At 41.5% G+C, this 22,448-nt stretch overlaps 2 protein-coding genes across 5 annotated transcripts in view; one reads left to right on the top strand and one right to left on the bottom strand.

The window, feature by feature from the left end:
* The window catches only part of JAK1 (Janus kinase 1), a 229,322-nt gene extending 210,750 nt beyond the window's left edge, over positions 1 to 18,572 (top strand). For all 3 annotated transcript variants that reach the window (XM_077120708.1, XM_077120707.1, XM_077120709.1), the window contains exons 13-25: positions 2,892 to 3,035; positions 3,863 to 3,950; positions 4,626 to 4,753; positions 5,401 to 5,536; positions 7,311 to 7,462; positions 10,594 to 10,744; positions 10,867 to 10,961; positions 11,869 to 12,061; positions 12,649 to 12,773; positions 13,129 to 13,301; positions 14,447 to 14,564; positions 15,093 to 15,203; positions 15,896 to 18,572. In XM_077120708.1, the coding sequence (XP_076976823.1) occupies positions 2,892 to 3,035; positions 3,863 to 3,950; positions 4,626 to 4,753; positions 5,401 to 5,536; positions 7,311 to 7,462; positions 10,594 to 10,744; positions 10,867 to 10,961; positions 11,869 to 12,061; positions 12,649 to 12,773; positions 13,129 to 13,301; positions 14,447 to 14,564; positions 15,093 to 15,203; positions 15,896 to 16,009 (1,728 nt within the window). In that variant the 3' untranslated portion in view covers positions 16,010 to 18,572. The remainder of the gene's footprint in view (positions 1 to 2,891; positions 3,036 to 3,862; positions 3,951 to 4,625; positions 4,754 to 5,400; positions 5,537 to 7,310; positions 7,463 to 10,593; positions 10,745 to 10,866; positions 10,962 to 11,868; positions 12,062 to 12,648; positions 12,774 to 13,128; positions 13,302 to 14,446; positions 14,565 to 15,092; positions 15,204 to 15,895) is intronic.
* The window catches only part of RAVER2 (ribonucleoprotein, PTB binding 2), a 113,203-nt gene continuing 108,032 nt past the window's right edge, over positions 17,278 to 22,448 (bottom strand). For both annotated transcript variants that reach the window (XM_077120710.1, XM_077120711.1), the window contains exon 12: positions 17,278 to 19,555. In XM_077120710.1, coding sequence (XP_076976825.1) covers positions 19,409 to 19,555 — 147 coding nt within the window. In that variant the 3' untranslated portion in view covers positions 17,278 to 19,408. The remainder of the gene's footprint in view (positions 19,556 to 22,448) is intronic.

Consider the following 22,448-nt stretch of genomic DNA (forward strand, 5'->3'; position numbering starts at 1 on the left):
AGGAAACTGAGGGCCCATCTCTTCAATCTCTGCCTCCATTTTCATTGCCTTCTCCTCTGTATTTTCTCCTTTGTGTGTCTGTCTCAAAACTCCCTATGCTTGTCTCTTATAAGAATATCTGTGGTAGTATTTAGGGCCTATCCAGATAATTCAGGATTAGCACCTCTTCTCAAAATCCTTAACTTTAAATTGTACCTTTTGCCATATAAGATAAGATTCGCTCTTTTGCCATATCAGATAAATCACAGATTCTGGGAATTAAGATGTGAACATATCTTTGTGGCCACCATTCAGCCCACTACAATCTGTAAATATTTCAGTATTTCAACACAGACCTTAACACCATTATCACAGCTAGAGTAATTAATGGTAATTCCTTTCTGTCATCAAATACTCACCAGTGTTCTTATTTCCTGATTGTCTTGTGAATTTTTAAATAGTTTGACTCTGAATCCAAATAACGTCCTGTGTTGCAGTTGGTTGATACGTCTCTTGTCTGTCTTCGTCTGTGGGTTCCCTCATATTTTTCTTCATTTTTGTCTTTTTCTTATTTTGTTAAAGAAATTTGAGTCATTTGTCCTATAGTTTCCCACTTTCTGGATTTTGCTGATTGTATCCTACTGGTTCTCTTCCCTTGTATTTCTTGTAAATTGGTAGTTAGACCCAGAGACTTTATCAGTTAGATTCTTTTTCTTTCCTTCCTTCCTTCTTTTTTTTTTTCCCCAAGGCTACTTCATAATTGCTTTTGTCTACTTTCATTAGAAGTTACACAATATCTCGTCACTCTTTTTGAGTTGTTAATTACCGATAGATCACATTCTGAATTCTTTAATTCATTAGGAAAAATGGTGAGTTGTAACTCTATCATTTCTTCTTTATTTATTAGCTGAAGTACTTATATTGAGAGAAACCTCTCTTCATCAGTATTTTTGTTACCCTGAGGTATAGTTCTTATAGGAAGGGCAGGATAAATGTTTAATTCTCTTTCTTTAGTTATAATTTTCAAAATGAGTGGGTCCTTAAGTATTCACTAGAGGTGACTGATAGAGTTTTTGGGTTTTTCTAAAGCATCATATGGACTCATGGATTTAAACATTGAATTTGTTTTAATCCTTAACTGTTATCCTTATTGATGCTTAAATTGTCCCAGGTTGAGCCAGGGGGTTCCTAGTCAAACTGGCCCCTGAGTGTTTTGACATTAGCCTGGTGGTTTTTGTTAGCTACCTTGCCTCAAAAGGAGATGTGTTTGTCATCATCTCTGGACCTTTTCAGAAGACAGAGCTAAGTTTTTTGGTTTTCTTTTTTAAATATAGAATATATCATCTTTCAGAGTGATTCTTCCAACTCACATTCAGGGCAGCTATAGGGTTTTTATTTAAGTTCATTAAACTGGTCCCTGTACTTCCTTTCACACTGAAAATTCCAGTTCTTAATCATGTTGCTGTGCTCATTTGCTTTGTCCCACACTACATATCCCACAGTCTCATAGTGATAGGACAAATGGCACCACCAGCAGTGGGATTACTGGAAACCTGTTTGAGTTTTGGGGTTTTTTTTTTGAAGTTTTTGTTTGTGCTTAGGACATGTTTGATTGGGGATATACTTGTTTAAGTCATCGCGAGTTGTTTCTGTCTTTGAATGGTGGTATAATCATACCACATTTAGGTTCATGTTTTATTTCACTTTGGATTTTGAAGTCTTCCTTTTAAAACTGAATTTTACTTTATAAATACGTAAAATATTTAACATAGTTCCAAAGTCCAATCTACAAAGAAAGGCATATTCAAAGATGTCTGACTTCAGTATCTGTCTCCTCCACCTTATTTGCTTCCTCAAAAAGTTTTTGCTTATCCTCCCATTATTTTTTGAATTAAAATGTTTATTTTTATATCCTTTTTTAAATAAATGGTAGTTTGTTCCCAGTGTGGTTTTTTTTGCTTAACATATTTTGGAGTTCATGCACAGTATAGAAATTATCTTCATTCCTTTTTTTTAGTTCCATAGTATTCTACTGTATGGATGTATCTTAGTTTACTCAACCCAGTTCCCTCTTGATGGAATTTGATAGCTCTTTCCTATCTTTTGCTATAAAAAATAGTGCACACATAAGTAGCCTAGGGCATAAATCTTTTTGTATTTTTGCCGTTGTGTGTTTGAGGTCAATACCTGGAGTGAATTTGCTAGGGCAAATGCTGTGTAATTTGTGTTACTGATTTTAAAGCTCAACATGTGTACACACTGAATAGAAATGCACAGTTCAGGTGTGAGAAGTGATGAGCGCGTGGTCTAGAGGACTATCAGACTAAACAACTTGACCCGACATATGCCAGATTCTCTACCAGGAGCCTTTGTACAACAAGAATCAAATTATTTGAGACTTTTGAGGGTTTTTTTTCTTTTACAGAAAGTAGGCAGAGATTGAACATGCTGAAGTAACACTCCTCAGCAAATAGTAGCAGCAGGACTTACAAGCCCCTTCTCTTTGCACTCCAACTTGGGGGTCAAGGAGCCCCTTGGTGGATTCTGCTCTGGAAGCCCTGGGTAGGGCTGTATGACGGCTGTTGGTGCTGTTTGCATGGTGGGGTAGGTGAGGGTTGTGTTCAGTCCACAAGCTCTTCCTGGAGAGAGAAAGCAAAAAAGCAGTTTAGGGACTATGAGGAGAGTCTCATGGGGCCCCAGGAGTGCCATGCTGTCTTGGCTAAAAAGTTTTTTGTTTCCTCTGGAGGCCTGACAAGGATAAGGCACTAGGAGGTTGTGAACTGTTAGGGCCCTTTTGCCTTTATCCCAAACCATCCAGTTTCCTGTGTGCCACTAAGAATTCAACTCTAGACTTCTGGCCATTACTGCAGCTCCAGAGAGAGGTCACCCCAGCCTTCTGCTTCCTTCCTCAGGGTGAGCATCTTGGGAGAGGTACGCGAACGCACATCTACTCTGGGACCTTCGTGGATTACAAGGATGACGAAGGAACTTCTGAAGAGAAGAGAATAAAAGTCATCCTCAAAGTCTTAGACCCCAGTCACAGGGACATTTCTCTGGCAAGTGTCTTCCTCATAACCCCCTGGTTCCTCTCCTCCATTTCCAGTAGCCTGTGGAGCACAGTGGGCTAGGAGACCCTTTGCCTTTACTTGGGCCTAATGGTTTTCAAATGTGTTTTTTAGCCAGGATTGCTTTCTTCAGATCTTTGATATACCCAGTTTAAAAAGAAATGAGGGAGGACTGAAGATGGAAGTGGACTGAGTAGCACCCCTCACACTTGGCCTGCTTCCTTCCCACCCATACTACTCTCCTCCTGTTCCCTAAATAGAGGTCCCTGAGGCAGTACCATGAATCCCAAGGACTCCAGCTGAATAGTCTCAGAATCCCTGATATAGTCCAGGACGTTCATTTCACAGTCTGGATAATTAAACTCTGGAGTAGTAAAATAACTTGCTCAGTATCCCACAAACTGTTAGTGATCAAGCCAGGGTTGCACAGAGAGCTGTTGCTTTCGTTTCTCTTGACTTCTAATATCACGCTGGACAGTTAAATTTCCTAGTGTTTAAAGGAGGAGAGAGGAATGGGCTTGAGTATCCAAAGGAAATTATCCAGGGAAAATTGTCAACTTGTCTATCCCACTAAGCCTTGCTCTGTATCTTGTTAGGTTTCCTAAATAAGTCCTGTAACTGGGCCATATCTGTCCAGAGAGAAAGGTTTGGCATTGACCTAGCCTTCAAGGCCAGGGGATGTTCTTAGGGCCCCAGATAGTGCTGGTAGTGAGGTTTCCTGGGATCCATTGACTTTCCTCTCAGCTGAGAGTCCCTTTGGGATCACACTCGTGGAGGCTGGCTGACCCTTAATGTTCCTCTGTCCTCTTTTCCCACAGGCCTTCTTTGAGGCAGCCAGCATGATGAGACAGGTCTCTCACAAACACATTGTGTACCTCTATGGCGTCTGTGTTCGAGATGTGGAGAGTAAGTGTATTCTCTTGAAGGGCTCCTGGTCTGCGGAGTATGTGTGCTTTATTTGGTGCTGTGAGGGTGGCTGGAGGCTTCATATTGCCCAGGTCTCTTGCTTTTCTTTTTATAGTTGAGGAAATCATGGAACTGAATACATCATCTTCTTAAGTTAATGCTGGATATGGAATTAAAACCCATTTGTTTTTACCCATTTCTTGCCAACTTTGTCTCCATGCTGTGCTAGACCTGGGGGTTGAACTGAGTAAAATGAGGGCCTCGTCCTGAGAGTCAGCCAAGGGGCCCTGGGCGGAGTTGGCAAGTGCAGGCTTAGGCCTGTCTTGGTGTTGGGCTGCGGTGGGGAGAGACCTTTGGACTATTGCTGCTCACCTGTGTTTGGTTGGAGCTGCTGTAAATGAGATGAACCGTCTCTACCTCCAAATTCTTGACATGTAAATTTGGAGGGAGAGGAATTTTTTAATCTCAAGTCATTTATTTCCTGTGAAGTATGATAATGTGAACTATTCTGTGTGCTTACATATAAATCCTGTGTGCTTACGTATAAATCCTGTTTATAGAGAAGTTTAAGTACTAGCTTGAGTACTAAAGTGGACTCCCATAAGGGGATGAGATAGATTTCTGTCCCAAACTGACAGAAGGTTCCAGGTGTGCCTATTTTTTGTGTGACTGTAGATATCATGGTGGAAGAATTTGTGGAGGGGGGACCCCTAGATCTCTTCATGCACCGCAAGAGTCATGTTCTCACCACACCATGGAAGTTCAAAGTCGCCAAACAGCTAGCCAGTGCCCTGAGTTACTTGGTAAGTTTGTTCTAATATCCCCAGGAGCCAGAATGTCCTAGTAGAGGGTGGCAGGAAGGAGCTGCTAACCAGCTTTCCTGGAGGTGCATCATCCCTGGGTTACTTGGGGCAGGTCTCTGTATTTAAACACACAGGTGCCTAACACTTAGTGATTTATCCCCTGTGAAAGATGGTAATGTGGGGCTATTCCACGTGCTCGATTGGTAATTCTGTTTAGAGGGAAGTTTTATTATGTCAGAGAACTGACTTCTGTATTGCAGTATGTGCTGAGTAGAAATAGTGCAATACTTACGAGTGAATGAAATTGTTCATGTCAATGGTAGCTAACGTAGAGTATGTACTATGAGTCAGCTACTCAAGTGTTTTACTGATTCTGTCAACTTAATTTTCACAAAAACCCTACAAAGTATGTTTCCCTGTTAACCCTGTTTCACTGATGAGGGAGGGAACTAGAGCAGAGGGAGATTATGTAATGTGCCCAAGTTACGCGGACATTTGGTGGAAGAGCTGGGCTGCCCAGGTCTGGCTGAAGCAGGGGAGTGGGGAGAGAAGCTCTGCAGGGTCGGGATTGGAAACACAGCATGGAGGTGGGAAGACAGGCAGCCCGCCTGACAACTCTGTGCAACACGTCCCTTTCTATTGCGCAGGAGGATAAAGACCTCGTCCATGGAAATGTGTGCACTAAAAACCTTCTCCTGGCCCGCGAGGGCATTGACAGTGAGTGCGGCCCCTTCATCAAGCTTAGTGACCCGGGCATCCCCATCACGGTGCTGTCCAGGCAAGGTATGTCTCCCTTCCCCCATCCCTCACTCTCCAGCCTCAAGCCACAGTCAAGCCAGAGGTGAGAAGGGTGTGGGCCTGGTGTTGTCTCTCCTTTTAGAAAGTCCTATTCAACAAACAGGTGTGGGGAGTGCCAACTCTGGCCCTGGGGGGAAGGCAGCTATGAGGCTTAATAGGACTTGGTCCCTGCTCTCAAGGAAGGGCCCCCACTGGCAGTGCAGTGGGGAAAACAGCTCACTCTTAGCATGTCCCTACTTGAGATGGGGAGCAATGTGTGTTGTATGTGTTGGCCTTTGTGGATAAGTTGCTGGGGTAGCGTGAGGGAGGCCGAATGTGTCTGGGGGTGGTCAGAGAGGGGTGGGAGGGATTGGACCTCTGTTTTCTTTTGAAATCCACTGTAGTTAATGAGCAATTTGGGGAGGACTTTTCTCCTTTAACCTGAGCTGTTGCTGTGGGCTTCCTACATCATCTATTTAAAATTGGTTATCAGGAGCTGTGGGATCAGCGGAAAGGCAGACCTGGGAGCTGAGACATTGAAACCAGGGTTGCAAAGTCACCTCTACCTTGCAGTCCCTATGTGGAATACCAGCATGCCTCAGGCTGGTGTTGGTGGCCTGTCATGGTCAGCACTGTCTCTCTCATTGAGTACAGTGCCTGGCATTTAGGGAGCTGCTCAGTAATCCCATCAAGGAATATGCTAAATTTGGGAGGGAACCAGGTTGAATTCAAGGTTTAAAGATAATACCCTAATCATCCATTCCTTGAAAGGGAATAGTACATTTTTGACATTTATCATCTTTCATCATCCAGCAGTCTTGAGGCAGATATACCTGCTAGGGGCCCTGTATTCAAGGAGCTGATAGTTCAGCAAGAGTCTGAGATGCAGACAAGGATGATTCTAGTAGAAGTAGAGTAGCCTGCATGCCCCACGGGAGATACCAGTGAAATGCTGTGGGAATTCAGAAGAGAGAGTCTCCAGCTGGTGGGCAGAAGGTGCTCAGGGAGGCAGTGGGACTTCATCTGGCTCTTGCAGGTCAGTAAAGTGGGTCTGGGGCAAGGTGACTGTAGGGCATGGCCTGCCCTGTAGCCAACAAGCAGGTCAGAGCGTGCCAGGAGGAAGAGAGGCTGGGAAGTCAAGTGTGCCTGCCTGGGTGGCATTGTCTTGGTTGGGAGCCAGAAACAACAGCAACAGAGAGCTGTGTGTAAGACAGTGTGGGTTCTTTGTCCCTGTTTCCCTTGTTTTCCCTCTTCCCAAGTGAAAGAAAACCAACATGAGGTCAGCCTGGTCCTGCCTCTGTGTGCATTGGCCTCTTCTCCCTGCTGCCTTCTCCTTCCTGGGCCTTTGTCTACATGACCCCCTGCTTTCCCTCTGTAGGTTGACGACCTCCACCCAGGGTAGCTTAGCCCTGTCTTAGGCCAGGGCCTCAGAACACTGGCTGCACACTATCCTTGTGGGGCACTGTGATAAATGGTCTTCTACTGCCCTGACTCACACCTACTGGATGAGAAGCTCCAGGGGTGGGGGTCTCGAAAACTACACGGTTAAAAGCTCCCTGCGGACTAATGCAGCCGTGGATCATGCTTGGGAAATACTGTTTGGAAGAGTTTCTTCATTGTGGCTCATGAAAGCTCCTAGTTCTTGCTGGGTTTTTTTGCCTTTTTAAAAAAATTTTTATTGATACAACAATGGACAAGCACACAGTTCTTGCTGATTTGACAGTGCCCTTCAGATGATCACAAAAGCTGATGTGCACATTTATGGGTTGTCTTTTTCCAGAGTGCATAGAACGAATCCCGTGGATTGCTCCTGAGTGTGTTGAAGACTCCAAGAACCTGAGTGTGGCTGCTGACAAGTGGAGCTTTGGAACCACACTCTGGGAAATCTGTTACAATGGCGAGATCCCCCTGAAAGACAAGACACTGATTGAGGTGAGCAGCTGTTTTCCAGGGTTTGCGTGGGTGCAGACTCCTTAGGCACTCATGGACTTCTGTGGGGTCATGAGGAAGCCACACATTGTGGGAAGAGATGAGGATAGGCTTGGATCTCTTCCACAGGTTTGTGGGCTGTGTGACTTTAGAAAGTTATTTAACTTCCCTGAGCCTCAGTGTCATCATCTGTAAAACGGAGATGAATACTGTCGACTCTGTGGGGTTGTTATGAAGACAATATGCAATATGTGTAGAGTACCAAGCACACAGTCAGAAATTGCTCTGATATTATTCATTTGCCTGAGATTTTTGTTCCTGCTATTCAGCAAAATGAACAAATAGTTATTGACTATCTACTGTGTGTCAGATATCATTTTAGGTAAAAGTTTGGGGCTCACAGATTAAATATACATAGCTTTGCCTTCCCTGAAGGAGCTTAGGGGGTCTGGAAGGGGAATTAGGTTAAAATAACATTAGTCAGGATTTCCAGACCCAAGAAGCTGGCCTGGGTACACAGCTAGAATGTGAGACAGGGGAGGCTTGAACCTCCTTTACATTTAAAATAGGAAGTCTAACTCCAAAGGGATAGAGTAGGAAAAGTAAGTAAAGGGTCACTGACCTGCTGCCTCAGTGACTGAAATGATTAGAATGTGCCTTATGTGTTTCAAGGGGGGCAGGTGCCATGTTAGGCTGGGAGGGACTGATCAAAGAGTAAGGGGAAGGAGACTTTACAGCTTACAGGGGAACTGATGGGGAGTTGAGTTTGTCTAGACCTCTAAAGCACAGGGGATGTCAGGAGGAATAATGGGAGGTAAATTAGAAAAGGTTTTTGGGGTGAAATTGTTAACCCCTGAATTCCAGGCAGCAAGTCGGTGTTTTATTGGGGATGGAGGTGGGGGTGATATGAAAACATTGAGGGATTTGGGTGAAGGAACGAGGTGCTGGGAGGTCAGCCATTTGATAGTTCATCTGATGCAGTAGTTGGGACCGATGGGGCGAGGAGAGGCCCACAGGGAGACATGTGCTCTGAGGGCAGGGGGACAAGACCCAGCAGGCAGGAAGTGGCAGTGGGAATCAGAGGGGAGGGTGCCAGTATCAGAGACATTTGAAGAAGTAGTGTCTTGAAGACTTGCCAGTTGAAGGTGGTGCGGGACTTGGGGGAGAGAAGTTACACAAGGTCCAACGGGGAAGTGCTGGTGAGGTTGTAGAGGAATTGGAACTCCATGTATTGCAGGTAGGAATGTAAAATAGTGCCTCCACTGCGGAAAACAGTTTGGTGGTTCTTCAAAAAGTTAAAACATAGAGTTACCTTATGACTCGGCAGTTCACTTCTAGGTATATGAACCTCAAAGAATTGAGAGCAGGAACTTGAGCAGGTACTTGTACACCAGCGATCATAGCAGCGCTACTCATAATAGTCAAAAGGTGGAAACAGCCCAAAGGCCCAGTAACAGATGAAGGGATAACCAAAATGTGGCTATCTCCATACAAAGGGATGCTAGTTAGCTATAAAAGGGAATGAAATTCTAATACATGCTACAACATGATGAACCTTGAAAACTTATGGTGAATGAATAAGCCAGACACAAAAGGACAAATATTGTATGATTCCACTTATATGAAATATCCAGAATAAACAAATTCATTGAGACATAAAATAGATTAGTGGTTGGGTTACCTGAGAAGGGCTGGGGGAAGAAGTGGAGAGGGAGTTATTGCTTAATGGGTGCACAGTTTCTGTTTGGGGTGATGAAAAAGTTTTGGTAGTGGATGGAAATGATGGTAGCACATTGCGAAGGCAATTAAAGCTCATTAACTGTACATTTGAAAATGGTTAAAATGACAAATTTTCTGTTTTACAGTTGTTACCAGGATGAAAAAAAAATCCCATCAGGGAGACTGTCTAAGGTGCTGTTAGGAGTTTTCAGTTTAGGCTTTTGGGGAACTCGTTTTATTTTTAAATTCCTTGGAAACAAAACAACATACCCTTTGTTGACAATCAGCATGCACTGACCATCTGCTGGTGTCCTGGGGTCTGAGTATATAGGGATGGCTTAAGGAAGGGCCCAACGCCTTTGCTAAGAGGGGCCCCTCTCTCCTCACAAATACTCTTGAGTGAGATACCTTCCAGCCTGGCTGCACTGGAACAGGGGAGTGACCCTCAGAGGCAGCCCCTTCCCATGCCCCATAGGGGCTGGAAGAGAAACGAGAACCCTTGGTGGGTACCTAGCTACAGGATAGAAACTGCAGTGTAGTGAGTTCACTCAGTGTTGAAAAGTGGCATCAGTTATTGTTTCAGCATTTTAAAGTAATAAACAGTTGTTAAGAAAATTTAGAAGATAGGGAAAACCAAAAAAAATTTAGTGGTCACTATAGTCCCACCATCTCTGACTGTTATTATCACTCTAGAATATCGTCTTCCAGTCTGAAAGCATTTCTCTTTTTTTTTTTGAAATGGGAAGGCTCTGGGAATCGAACCCAGGTCTCCGGCATGGCAGGCGAGAACTTTGCCACTGAGCCAGCATTGCCTGCCCCATTTCTCTTTTTAAAACAGAATTGTGGCTATACTAGATTCAACTCTAAATCCTGAGTTTTTTCATTTAATATTGTACTTACCCACAACATTGAGTGTCTTAAAACCTTTACAAATTTAATATGAGTTAATTTATTCATTAAACTCTAGTTTAATGAATTTTATATTTGGCATTTAGGTTGTTGTCATATTTCCGAAAGTCTACGTACTCCTGCAGGGAATATTTTTGCTACTAAATCTTTGTTTATATCTGATTTATTTCAGTAATTTGAATTAATGAGTCAGAGAATTTGAAGAATATGAAGATTTTTATACGTTGCCAAGTTGTATTCTAGAAAGGTTGTACCACGTTACTGGAATTAACTCGTCGGGAGTGGGACATACTGCCCAGCCTCCTTGAATTTAGATTATTTTAGAATCAGGCCAGAGATTCCAACTTAGGCTGGTTAAGACAACAGTAAAACACACATTTATGAAATCCACCTTTAAGCAGAGAGGTTGGGAATTAAATTAGGGATTGTTAATACCCTCTGACCTGGGACTAAAAGGTATGTGTGTGATTCCTTTGGTGTCTTCCGTGTATTCCTCTTCCTTACAGAAAGAGAGATTTTATGAAAGCCGTTGCAGGCCAGTAACACCGTCTTGTAAGGAGCTGGCTGACCTTATGACCCGCTGTATGAACTACGACCCCAATCAGAGACCGTTCTTCCGAGCCATTATGAGAGACATTAATAAGCTTGAAGAGCAGAGTAAGACCCTACTTGTGCTGATTACTGAGTCAGCAAATACCGTGGAGAGCTGGTGAAGGTGGGGAGTAACTCTGAGTGTGAGTGGCAATCCTTTGCCTTTAATCTGTTGTCTTTTCTATTAGATCCAGACATTGTTTCAGAAAGAAAACCAGCAACAGAAGTGGATCCCACACACTTTGAAAAGCGGTTCTTAAAGAGGATCCGTGACTTGGGAGAGGCAAGTTAGGCCCCCCACTCACTAATGACTAGAGTCCCCTGCTTACTTCTTTCTGCACATAAAGCTGCTCTCCATCTTTCTCATTATGGATCAAAGTTTATAAGAGGAATGCTGCATTTTCTTTGAACCACTTTATCACAAGGGATTGTGTCTTCTACATTTGATGTACACACAGAAACAAAAAATGCATACCTTGCTTGTACATGTGATTGCATATGCACAATTCGCTAACTTCTTTGAGAGACTTGATTTTTCTATCTGGGGCAGAAGAGAAATGGGGGAAGTAAAAAAATTCCTCTGTGTTTTCTGGGCACATGTACCTATGAGGCTGTTTTAATGAGGGATGGAATTACTACACAGAATACCGAAAGAGTATCAGCTTTCCCTTTGGACTTCGAATGAGAGTTTCCTAACAGTTAATGTAACTAAAGAAGCTTGTGGGATTTGCTCTTTATACAGATTTTCTGTAGTTCACCTTACTAAGCAAAGACTGTGTAGGTGGCTCAACTGGGATCTGATCCCAAGTCTTCTAGTGACTCCTTATGCAGTGCTCTTCTCAGCTTCATATGGTACCTCTCCTATAGCATGGGCACAGGGCTTTCAGAAAATGCCACACTTGCCCTACAGGTCCTGAAATAAACTTCATTTCCGTTGAGGTTACAATTTCATGGAAACTAGGATTACTGTTTTGGTGCACTGGTCACCCAGTGCTTTCCTGTCTTAGCTCAGTAATAAAGGGGAAGGTATGTGAAGCTAAGGGAAGAAGGGGGCCATGGTAAGGAGGCAGAGCCTTCTACCTGAAGGTCAGACCGTGCGAGTTAATTCCTGGCCTTCAGAGGAAGAGCATTAAGCAGCAAGGCTCTCCTTCTAAATTTGTTCCTAAGAGCACATGCATCTTTTCCTCCAGGGCCACTTTGGAAAGGTTGAACTCTGCAGGTATGACCCCGAAGGGGATAATACAGGTGAGCAGGTGGCTGTCAAATCCCTGAAGCCTGAGAGTGGAGGCAATCACATAGCTGATCTGAAGAAGGAAATAGAAATCTTAAGGAACCTCTATCATGAGAACATTGTGAAATACAAAGGGATCTGCACAGAAGACGGTATGTTGTACAAAATGGGTTTTTAGGGTTTAAGGACTCAGTGGCTCTGTGGGGTCATAAAGATTGGTGCAGAGTAGGCAGCCCTCAGCCTTTTTGGGGCCATCAGGCTGCACCAGCTGACAGCCCTTGAGCTCTTGGGGCTTCAAAGTTGTATACACTGTGAAATTCCTTGGCAGCTAAAGAGCTCTCAGGGAAGCTACCTGTAGCGACCCGACTTCTTTTCTCAGCCAGGGGGTGATTTCAGCATTGTCCCTCTAGGTTAGTCATTCACCCACACTGGGAACTAAACTTTCCCTTATGTCATGTGAAACTGACCCTCCCCGCCCCCCCACATAAGGATGTGGCTTATAATTTTAAAATATTATTTGCCTAATGGTTTCCAGAGCCCTCTGTGCTGCCTCCCTGAGTGCTTCTGACTCTGACCCTGTTCCCTGTTGAGCAGCCTGAGGCTCTGGGGTTAAGCATCTTACCTGTGAGGAAGGGGTGAAGCCAAAATCACCATAGTCAGTCCCACATCCTGTGCCCTTTTCTCCCTCACAGTTCCTTCATTTGGCAACATCATACTGATGGGTGTTTTTTCTAAACAGGAGGAAATGGTATTAAGCTCATCATGGAATTCCTACCTTCAGGTAGCCTTAAAGAATATCTTCCAAAGAATAAGAACAAAATCAACCTCAAACAGCAGCTAAAATATGCTGTTCAGATTTGTAAGGTAAAAAAAAAAAAAGCTTACTAAAGATTAAATTAAAGATTGGGTACTCTGTCCTGGGGAGTTGGTTTGTAATTAGACTGCAAGTGGCAGACTTTCTAATGATTGCTCTGAATTTATTTTGCTCTGCATTGTTTGGATGAAAAATTAGTCTCTACTATAGAAGTAAACTGATTTGTTAAGTGTAGCTGATTTGATATATATTTCTTCAAATCAGACTGGTCTTGCTTTTCTTTCATAAAAATAAAACACAGAGTCACCAGTGATATGCGAATGAAATGACTTTTCCTTTTTTTTTGCATGGGCAGGCATGAAATGACTTCTAACAACGTGTTCTATCTTTATTTCTCTTCTTTAGGGAATGGACTATTTGGGTTCCCGGCAATATGTTCACCGGGATTTAGCAGCAAGAAATGTCCTTGTTGAGAGTGAACATCAAGTGAAAATTGGAGACTTTGGTTTAACTAAAGCAATTGAAACTGATAAGGAGTACTACACAGTCAAGGATGATCGGGACAGCCCTGTGTTTTGGTACCTGAATCAAATAGAGTTAGATCTCACCAGTGTTCCATAGGCTTTATGCTGTTTGAATAGATCAGCTGTCCCTAGGTGTATTCTGTATAGACTCGATCATAGAACCCTCTCACCCATGAAGTCTAAACCTTCATTCATTCTTTAAATAAATATGTACCAGGGCCTGCATCGTGCCAGGTACTGGGGATTTGATGGCGAACAAGACAGAGTTTAGTTTAATGAACAAGAAGTCCAGTTTGTGGTTTGATTAGCAGAGGAGGGTTCATGTTTGGTTTTCTGGAAGACATGGCTATTAAGATGAAATCTGAAAGATTTATGGGAGTTTGTCAAGATGAGTGAAAGAAGGCATGTGTGACTAACAAGAATGAGACAAGAGTACTGAAAGTCGCAGGGACTGAAATAAATTCAGCGTGGCTGGATTGTGAAGGGATAAGAGATTTGCAGGGGATACTCCTGCAGAGCTCTGTAAGCTGTGTTAAGGAGCCTGGACTTCACTTCAAGAGCATTGAGATGTCATTGGAGGGTTTAATGATGGGGGATTTTGTTTTAAAAAGATCACCAGGGAGTCTGATTAGGCTGTTTTAACAACCCAAGCTAGAGTCAGTGGTGGTGTGAGCTAGGACAGTGATGTGGATTGTGACAGTTTTAAGAGAAGTGTGTAGTTTGGGGAGTATTTAGAAATTGGATATAGGGACGCCTAGGTTTCTGTTCTGGCTTGGTGCATGAGGTTACCATTCATCAAAGTGGACACATAGGAGGAAGATTTGGAAGTGAGATCCCTGCTGTCTTTATGAGCTTGTAGGCAACTGAAACCTGGGGTTGTCTTCACCTGACCTTGTCCTCCTCCACGTGGAGAGCATCTGCTCAGTGACATGAACAGCACAAATGTGGCAGAGGAATGGAGGCTGCTTACTGTTTGGGGCAAATACATCCTATTGAGAGCCTGTAAGGGATATTGTTTCAGAAGTCAGATGTATACCCCAGCAGCATATCATGATTAATATATGATATACACTTAGATGCCTTGAATATTAAATGCTAGGAAAAACCAGAGAGGTGATTTTTTTCCCCTGGGTTACCCTATAACGCCTGTTGGAATATCCCTCCCAAAAAATGAAGTTTCATATTCTGTTGTTCTTCAGGTATGCTCCAGAATGTTTAATTCAGTGTAAATTTTACATCGCCTCTGATGTCTGGTCTTTCGGAGTGACTCTGCATGAGCTGCTGACTTACTGTGATTCGGACTCCAGTCCCATGGCGGTAAATTTTACTAGTCTCTTAATTTGTATCTGAGATCGAATTAAAATGTGTCCATCCCTTCCCTTGCTTTTTAAGCTTTGTTTTAAAAAGGAATCCAGTTGACATATTTTAATAGATAGGGGAAGTACCACTTTTCAACTTGGTTTGTTACTTAACAATTATTTGTAGCTCGCTCATGCATTGGTTTTGGAAGAGCCCAAAGTTCTGTAAAATGACCCTGACTTTCAAGGATCTTATCAGGAGACCAGGTACAATTTTATGGGAGAATTAGTCAGTTAAGTGAAGAGAGAATTGGGTAGCTCCTACTAGTCTATGGCTTGTTTATTCCCAAATGAGGTCATTTTTACTGGAACAGGCTCCTGGAAGAGTGGAAGGTAGAGTCTGAGAAGTTGGTTACCAAAACTATAATGGAGAGCTACGCTAAGGATTTTGAATTTCCTGTTAACACTAGTAATTTCACTTTAATCTCTGTGATGTTTATCAAAATATATGAAATAAAAGCATTTTGTTTGGTTTTATTTTACATAGTTGTTCCTGAAAATGATAGGCCCAACTCACGGCCAGATGACAGTAACAAGACTTGTGAATACATTAAAAGAAGGAAAACGTTTGCCATGTCCACCTAACTGTCCAGATGAGGTATTTATAGCCACTTCACAATAATAAAACTCAAATTTTATTGTTTTCACAACTTGAGTTATCAGCAATGGAGGATGGAAAGGAATGGGGTAGAAAACTCATTTGAAATATTTTCTGTAGTTGAATTTCAAATAAGATATCTGAGAAATCATCTTAGGGCATATGACAATCCTAAGTTACGTTCAAAGCAATGATTCCCTCCAAAGGTAGCTCACTTCACTGTTTATTCACTTGTCTACTCAAAAGGAACATACTTTATTTGTAGTCGGTGACAGATGTCATGGCCATTTTGTATGTATGTTTTCCATTTATTAATAGCATTTATCATATTTGTTCACTTTTAACTCTAAAGTGAATTGTAACTTTAAGACCGAACTCTAGACTATTTTACATGTATTATAAAAACTGAGTCAAAGAATGAAGCAGTCTTGAAATTTAGCATCTCAATTGAGATTTAACTTGACTTTTATTCCAGTAATGACCTGGATCTGTTCTGAAGGGTCATTAACCCATGAGCTTGTCAAATGTTAAATATAGCTCATAATAATATTTTGTCACATTTTCTGTATTTTAGGTAATTCAGATATATTTTCAAAATTTTCTTACCTCTCAGTTTCTATATTTTTTTAAAAAAGAGCTCCCGAATCCAACAAAGTTTTTATTGTTGCTATTTGTTTTTCTTCTTTTTGCAGGTTTATCAGCTTATGAGAAAATGCTGGGAATTCCAACCATCTAATCGGACAACCTTTCAGAACCTTATTGAAGGATTTGAAGCACTTTTAAAAATAAGCATGTATAACATATAAATTTCACTGTTTTATCAGTTTCCCTTTCTCCCTAACAAATATCCAGCAACAACAAAAAAATTTAATGGAAAAAGTATGTATCCTGTCTGAAAGACACAACAAATTTCGGAGTCTATATCTGTGTTTAAGGCACACCGGTTGTGCTTAATAAGGATTTTAAATCTGGCAACTTTGTGACAATATATCAGAAAACACGTAGGCACTTCCTCCTTTCAGAATGAATATGCTACCCTTTCATCTGACTGCTTTACCTTTACCCAGCATAACAAAATGGGCTTTGAGGAGTTGACCAAAGTAATAGCTGCCGGTTGATATGAAAGATATTTCTGGCATGTAAATCAAACAAAAATGGACTTAGCCAGTACTCTAATATACCCTCAAATTTCAATACCTGTACAGTGATAGACCAAGCATTCTTGAAATGTTAGATACCTGTTAGTATACTGTTGTTTCTGTACAAAGATGAGTATATTCCTGTCACAAGTAGGACTTAAACTTTGAGTTGTTTCTCCAATTGTGGCTTAGCTCCTGTCCCCTTGGGTGACCAGTGGTACCCCATTTCTTAGAAAACTGAATATGTGCTGGGGGGGGGGCAGCCATGGAATATATACTTTGCTGCATGATATTAACTTGAGAACTCAGCCTGTGCCGCTGCTTTCTTACGCAGTATACCTTTAATCGGGACTGATCTCAAGAGCCTGGGCGCTATCATACATGCTTTAAAGAAGTGTCAATGTATATCCTTTCATAGCTCTCCCACTTCAGGGCAAGTTGTTCCAGCTTTTGTTTTGGATGCTGTATGCACCTAGTCAGAATATACCACATACACTATACTTCTTAGAGTGTTTCAGTACTTACCCTCCACCTACATGGATCGATCACTATTTTTACCATCACCCTGTGGCACTTGAAAGGTAAGGTCCAGCTAGAGGCACTATGGAGGTCAGGATCTACTAGACAGTTTTCAGTTTCCTTGGAGGTAGCTGAGTAATCAAAACTGGTTAGAATCTGATTTAATGTGAACCATAAAGACCTTTACAACCAAGAGCCTGAAAAGCATTGTTAATGCTATCTAGCCGTTGTTCAAAATTGTTACTTTTCACTTTTTTTAGCCTGAAAAACTGTTCAGGATTGTTTCAGTGGCAACAATATACATGCCATTTAATTTGTTCAGTAGCCCTACATCACTAAGGTCTCTGTCATATCAAACCTGTGGCCACTCTATATGCACTTTGTTTACTCTTTATACAAATAAATGTACTAAAGACTTCACATGCATATGCCTTTTAATATTAAGATTTCATTTTCAAAGCATTCAGGCAGTTCACTTACATAGAAAAATAACACGTTAGATTTTGTGGCATGATAATGGTCCTCATTACCAACACCACTTGATTTGCACTTCTCTGTTCTGTCCAACGGTAACAGGGCACAAGCCAGTATGGATGGCAAATCCATGTGCTGAAATCCCCAGATTCTTCATTTTTGTTCTTTCAGCCTCCTCCTGCTTTCATTTAATTCACCATCTCCCTTTTTTTTCTGTTCGCACTTTATCAGAGGGTGACTAAGCACTGAAGAGGCTAAATGCAACAGGAAGTAGGGGAAGAAGTGCAGGACCTGGGGAACCCATTGGTCATCTGCTGTTTAACTGAGTGATGTCCAAACTCGATCAGTTACTTGTAGAGAGGATGTTTCTTAGATGTCAATCTCCTAGATGCCATTTTCCAACAGATGTTAGTAGATGCAATAAATTAGACAAAAGAATTCTTCACAAAGTATATACCATATGTATCAGTTCTAGACTTCATAATTATAACAGGATAGATAACTTTTTATCAGTCAAAAATAAGTCCCCCAAATGACAATATTTAATGCTCTGATTTCAAAAAGAATGGATCATTGAGACCTTCACAATCTCATAACAATGAGCAAACTTAGAAATTTCTAGATGGCAAAGAGTTTCTCGTGCATTTAATAGCAAGGTCATCAGGAAATGGTGTTATCAAAAGTCATGCAATAAGAACAAAAAGAATTCAGAAATAAATGGGGTTAAATAACTGATAATTTTTAATCCTAATACTACGAAAGAAAAAGAGAAAGAGCAGCGAGTGTGAGGTATAGGTTATTAGATCAAAATGGTTATAAATATTGTTATGCCATCAAACTTCTTCAGAAAGGGCAGAATTGACTGCTTTACTACTACATTGTGGAACGACATCTGATGATCAAAATAGGCCCTGTTCTAGTTATTAGATCATCATTAGTCCATGCTATGAAACGAGGCATAGAAACTGAAGTTCCTTACCACTTACGAGGCTGTCACAAAAGTAAGGGTCTTTCTTTAGGTGAAGTAAAAGGAACAAGGAATTAATGCTATTAGGCCAGGGGTTAGCAAACTTTTTCTGTCAAGGACTAGATAGTAAATATCTTAAACTTTGTGGGCCATATGGTCTCTATCACAACTACTGAACTTTATTTTTGTATTATGAAAGTAGCCATGGATGATATGTAAATGAATGAGTATGGCTGTAGTCCAATAAAATTTTATTAGTGGACACTGAAATTTGAGTTTCATAGAATGTTAACATCAAATGAATATCCCCCTCCCAACCATTTAAAAATGTTAACATTCTTAGCTTGTGGGCAGTAAAAAAAGGGGTGGACTGAATTTGGCCCACAGGGTGTATGTAGTTTGCAAACCCATTTTAGATTACCAAAGCTACTTTTCTTAAAATACCTTGTGATTTTCACAAAAGGTATAAATGCTAAATAACATTAAAGGTAAAGCATCTGTTGGGTAGTATGTACCATGGATGTCATCATCAGTCTGTGTTTGGGTTTTATATTGCATGGCTGGTGTGGGCAATAATTTAGTTTGCAGGTAGAACATCTTTATAATGTTCCTGTTGCTGCACTTGGTTTGCACTTTTGTAGCTCTAGGAATCTATACTTTTGTAGTCCTAAAAATCTATAAACCAGATCACTTCTAGGAAGAGTAAATTGAAATGCACATTAGCTTATAAAAAACTCATTTTCCTAAGGCGCAGGAAACAAAACTGTTCCCCACTTATTGCTTCAAATTTTTATATATGGTGTTAAAATTATTCCCAGTCCTAAAGCAAGTATTGGAACGTTGTTAATTTCTTCAGTGAACTGCAAGTTAGTATCACATTGATTAAGATGCATCTAATTCTACTGGGAAATGTCCTCAATGGATCTCTCTTCTTATTGCTATTTATTTTTCATTTGGCAATTTTGCCTGCTGCACAACACACGTTCTTTCTGGGATATTATAAACCCGTATTTAAAGGATATGGCTAGTTTGAATGAAGTTAAGGCAGCGATGAACAGCAGAGGTACAGCAAAGGACCTTATGAGGCTATAAGGAGAGAGTTTAACTCAGTACACTCGCTTCTTTTTTAAGTAGGTTTCCACATAATATGTTCCTGTGCCCTGAGAATGCTGGTCAACAAATTCCAATGAACCACTCTCTGGGGCAGAAATAAGATATGATGAGCCTCGTTTTTCATTTCTTAAAGATGACACCTATGAGGGAAAAAAAAAGAACACAAGCAATTTAAGATATAAACGATAATTGTTTTTTTCATTAAACATATTTATAAGAAAAGCAATTCTAAAAAATACCCAAACTTTGTGAAAACCAATTAGAAGATAAAAACATTTCAATATCAAAAAGACCCGTGGGACTTCTGTAAAATACAAGCAGGCCTCCTCACCCCCATATTTTGGGGAAAGAAAAAAAAAACACACACTACATTTGCTTCTGTTGTGCTCTAGGTAAGCCCACTGCATCCGAACACTGGTATTCCTATGTGGAGGAAGAATGACGAAGAAGCCAAGTTGCACGTCAAATTAGATAGTATGTTGGCCAAGTAATAAAGGCATAGCAAGAAAAACCAGCAGTTGTAAAAACTTGCAAATGAGGTCAATTCTATAATATGATACACTCTGGAGAGCAATGGAAACTCAAACTTTGGGCTATGGAGTACTCACGGGGGTGGGGGTGGGGAGCATGTTAACTGCAGATTTTCATTCTCTGTCCTCAGAGATTGTGATTCGAAGTGTTTATGATAAAGGCCAAATGCTCCTCACATTGGCTGTAGTAATCAATACAGTAAATCGGTATGTAAATTTCTGTATGTCATACAGTAAATTTCTGTACGACACAAATTCACCATTTCCTGGTCTCTCTTAGTTTTAGTTTTTACCAAGTGTGACAAGCTTGGTGAAGCAGAATTATGTAACTTAATACACAAGCAGAACTGACTGCTGGGGAAAGCTTCCAGCAAGCAGAAGAGCCTTCCCTGTTGCAATAAAAAATTAGTTGTTTTTGAACCAACAAGGAACACGTTTTAGAAACTGGGGCAAACCTCAGAAGGAGCAGATGATGAGTTTCTCACAGAACCACTTGTAGATAAAATAGTTGAGTCTCAGTCATCCACGTAAAGAAGATGGAGGACAGAAGATTGAAAAGGAGAAAAATCCATCTACTTTGGTCTGCTATTTTGGTGTGGTCTATTGTGACAACACAGTAAAATCCCTCTTCACATAATCTTAAAGGAATGTTTCACAAAATGAAACACTGACTAGCAAAGATAGTTTGGCTTTAACTCCTGCTTCAAAACTTTTCCTGGTAGGAAATGACCTGGTCTGCTGGGCTTTCTGACTCGCCTGCTAGAACTCGCTCCATCAGCGCCTGAGGCCCTACTTTTGGGAAGCGGTGCTGACTCCCAGAGCCCATCCTCTGCTTCAGAAGGATCACAGACGCCTCCTAACACAAGCCTGTGCCCTTCAGCTAACAGGCAGTTTTACTGTTGTGCTTATTCATTTTTAATTCTGCATACAATTCATGACTCAATCCTCCTAAAAATATTAGAGCACTACAGGTAAAGTGCAAGTCCCCTTTGCCCACCAGCAAGCTACCTGCTGCTTCCTGCTCAGACCATGGGAACCTCTATATAACAATAGAAATGAAGTGGGTCTAGGGAAAATTTTAAGTGTTAAATAGGTTATTAAATTTTTTTTTCCTGGTAATAAAATATGCCTGCAATTTGCTCTGGAATAATCTGAGAAGAAGAGCAGATGGGAGTATAGAGGGTAAAAAACTGGCCATGAGTTGGTAATGGTTGAATTTGGTTTAATGGGTATAAGAGATTCATAACCATCCTCTCTACTTCTGTAGATATTTGAAGCATTCTATAACAAGGTTGATTTAAGTTCCCCACCAGGGCCACTATTTCAGTGAAGAGCTGCCTGCAGTAAAACTGCTTGCTCACTCGCTTAGCTGGAGTCTGTTTACCTCAGGTCCCCTCCTGCCCCTCTCAGCCCTTATCTGTTCTCTCCAGCTGCCTACATTGGCACAGTCCCTGGGCTGGGCTGAGGTTTTCACTGTGCTTAGGACCACCCACTAGCACTGTCAGTCCTTTAAGGTATAAAAAACTTTCCTATCAGCCTTTTTCCTCTAATAAATTATCAGTCTCCCCACATATAGGAGTTTCTCCCTACCCCCCCCCCCCAAAAATAAGGGGAGATAAACAGTAAGCACCTCATTCTGAGATCTGGGAAAAGACTATTTCTCATCTCAGTTCCCTCCCCTGGTTGCTACTCCTGCTAGTGTAGTAAGCACTGTTCTATGTCTAGTGTAAAGAAAAGCAACCGTCTGAGTTTTTCCCTCTATACCATCTTTATTCTCAGAAGCCAGGTAGGAAATTTATTGGATACTTTCATTCAAAAGGCTTCCCATCGGTGCTATCATCCCAAGTAGAGAACGAACCAAATGAGATACGAGAGCAACAAAAAACTTTACGGAACAGCATAGAATAAACATAGGTAACAACAGAAAATGAAAATGATGCAGTTATCACTGATGGCACGGGGAGAAAGGAACTCTGATACACTATCAGAGACGCCTAGTTTTCAGTGCAGCTCCACATGGTTAAAGGAGGAATGGTGACAGTTGGTTTAAGATTTTTAAAACAGCTCAGTGCTTCTGGGGAAAATAAATCTGTATCCAAGAAACAAAAAAGGAAAGATAAACCACAAAAGAGAAGAAAAGCATAAAGCAAGCAAATATTTTTCCTTCTAAAATTTTCAAAATTTGGACATCCCGTCCTTCAGTGTAGCTGCTGAGGGCAGGGGCCTGGGGCTGTGGCAGGCACCTGAGGTGCACAGGCCATGCCCTCTGAGTTCTCACAGCAGAAGAGGGTTTTGTCCTTCCGTAAGGACAGGACAAAATAATTGGAAAAGGAGAAAGTTACCACGTCAGAGAGAAATACATGCGAGGTGCTAACTTTAGAGAAGTCAAAACGGGAGACGAGGTTGCAAGGATCCCAGCAGTGTTGTCACAGATGAGATGGCCTGTGAGCTAAGATTTGCAGGCGAGGTCAGACACGGACATGTGGAGACAAGGGAGTTACCT

The sequence above is a fragment of the Tamandua tetradactyla genome, chromosome 11 (genome assembly GCF_023851605.1).
Source record: "Tamandua tetradactyla isolate mTamTet1 chromosome 11, mTamTet1.pri, whole genome shotgun sequence".
In the NCBI taxonomy this organism is placed as follows: Eukaryota; Metazoa; Chordata; class Mammalia; order Pilosa; family Myrmecophagidae; genus Tamandua; species Tamandua tetradactyla.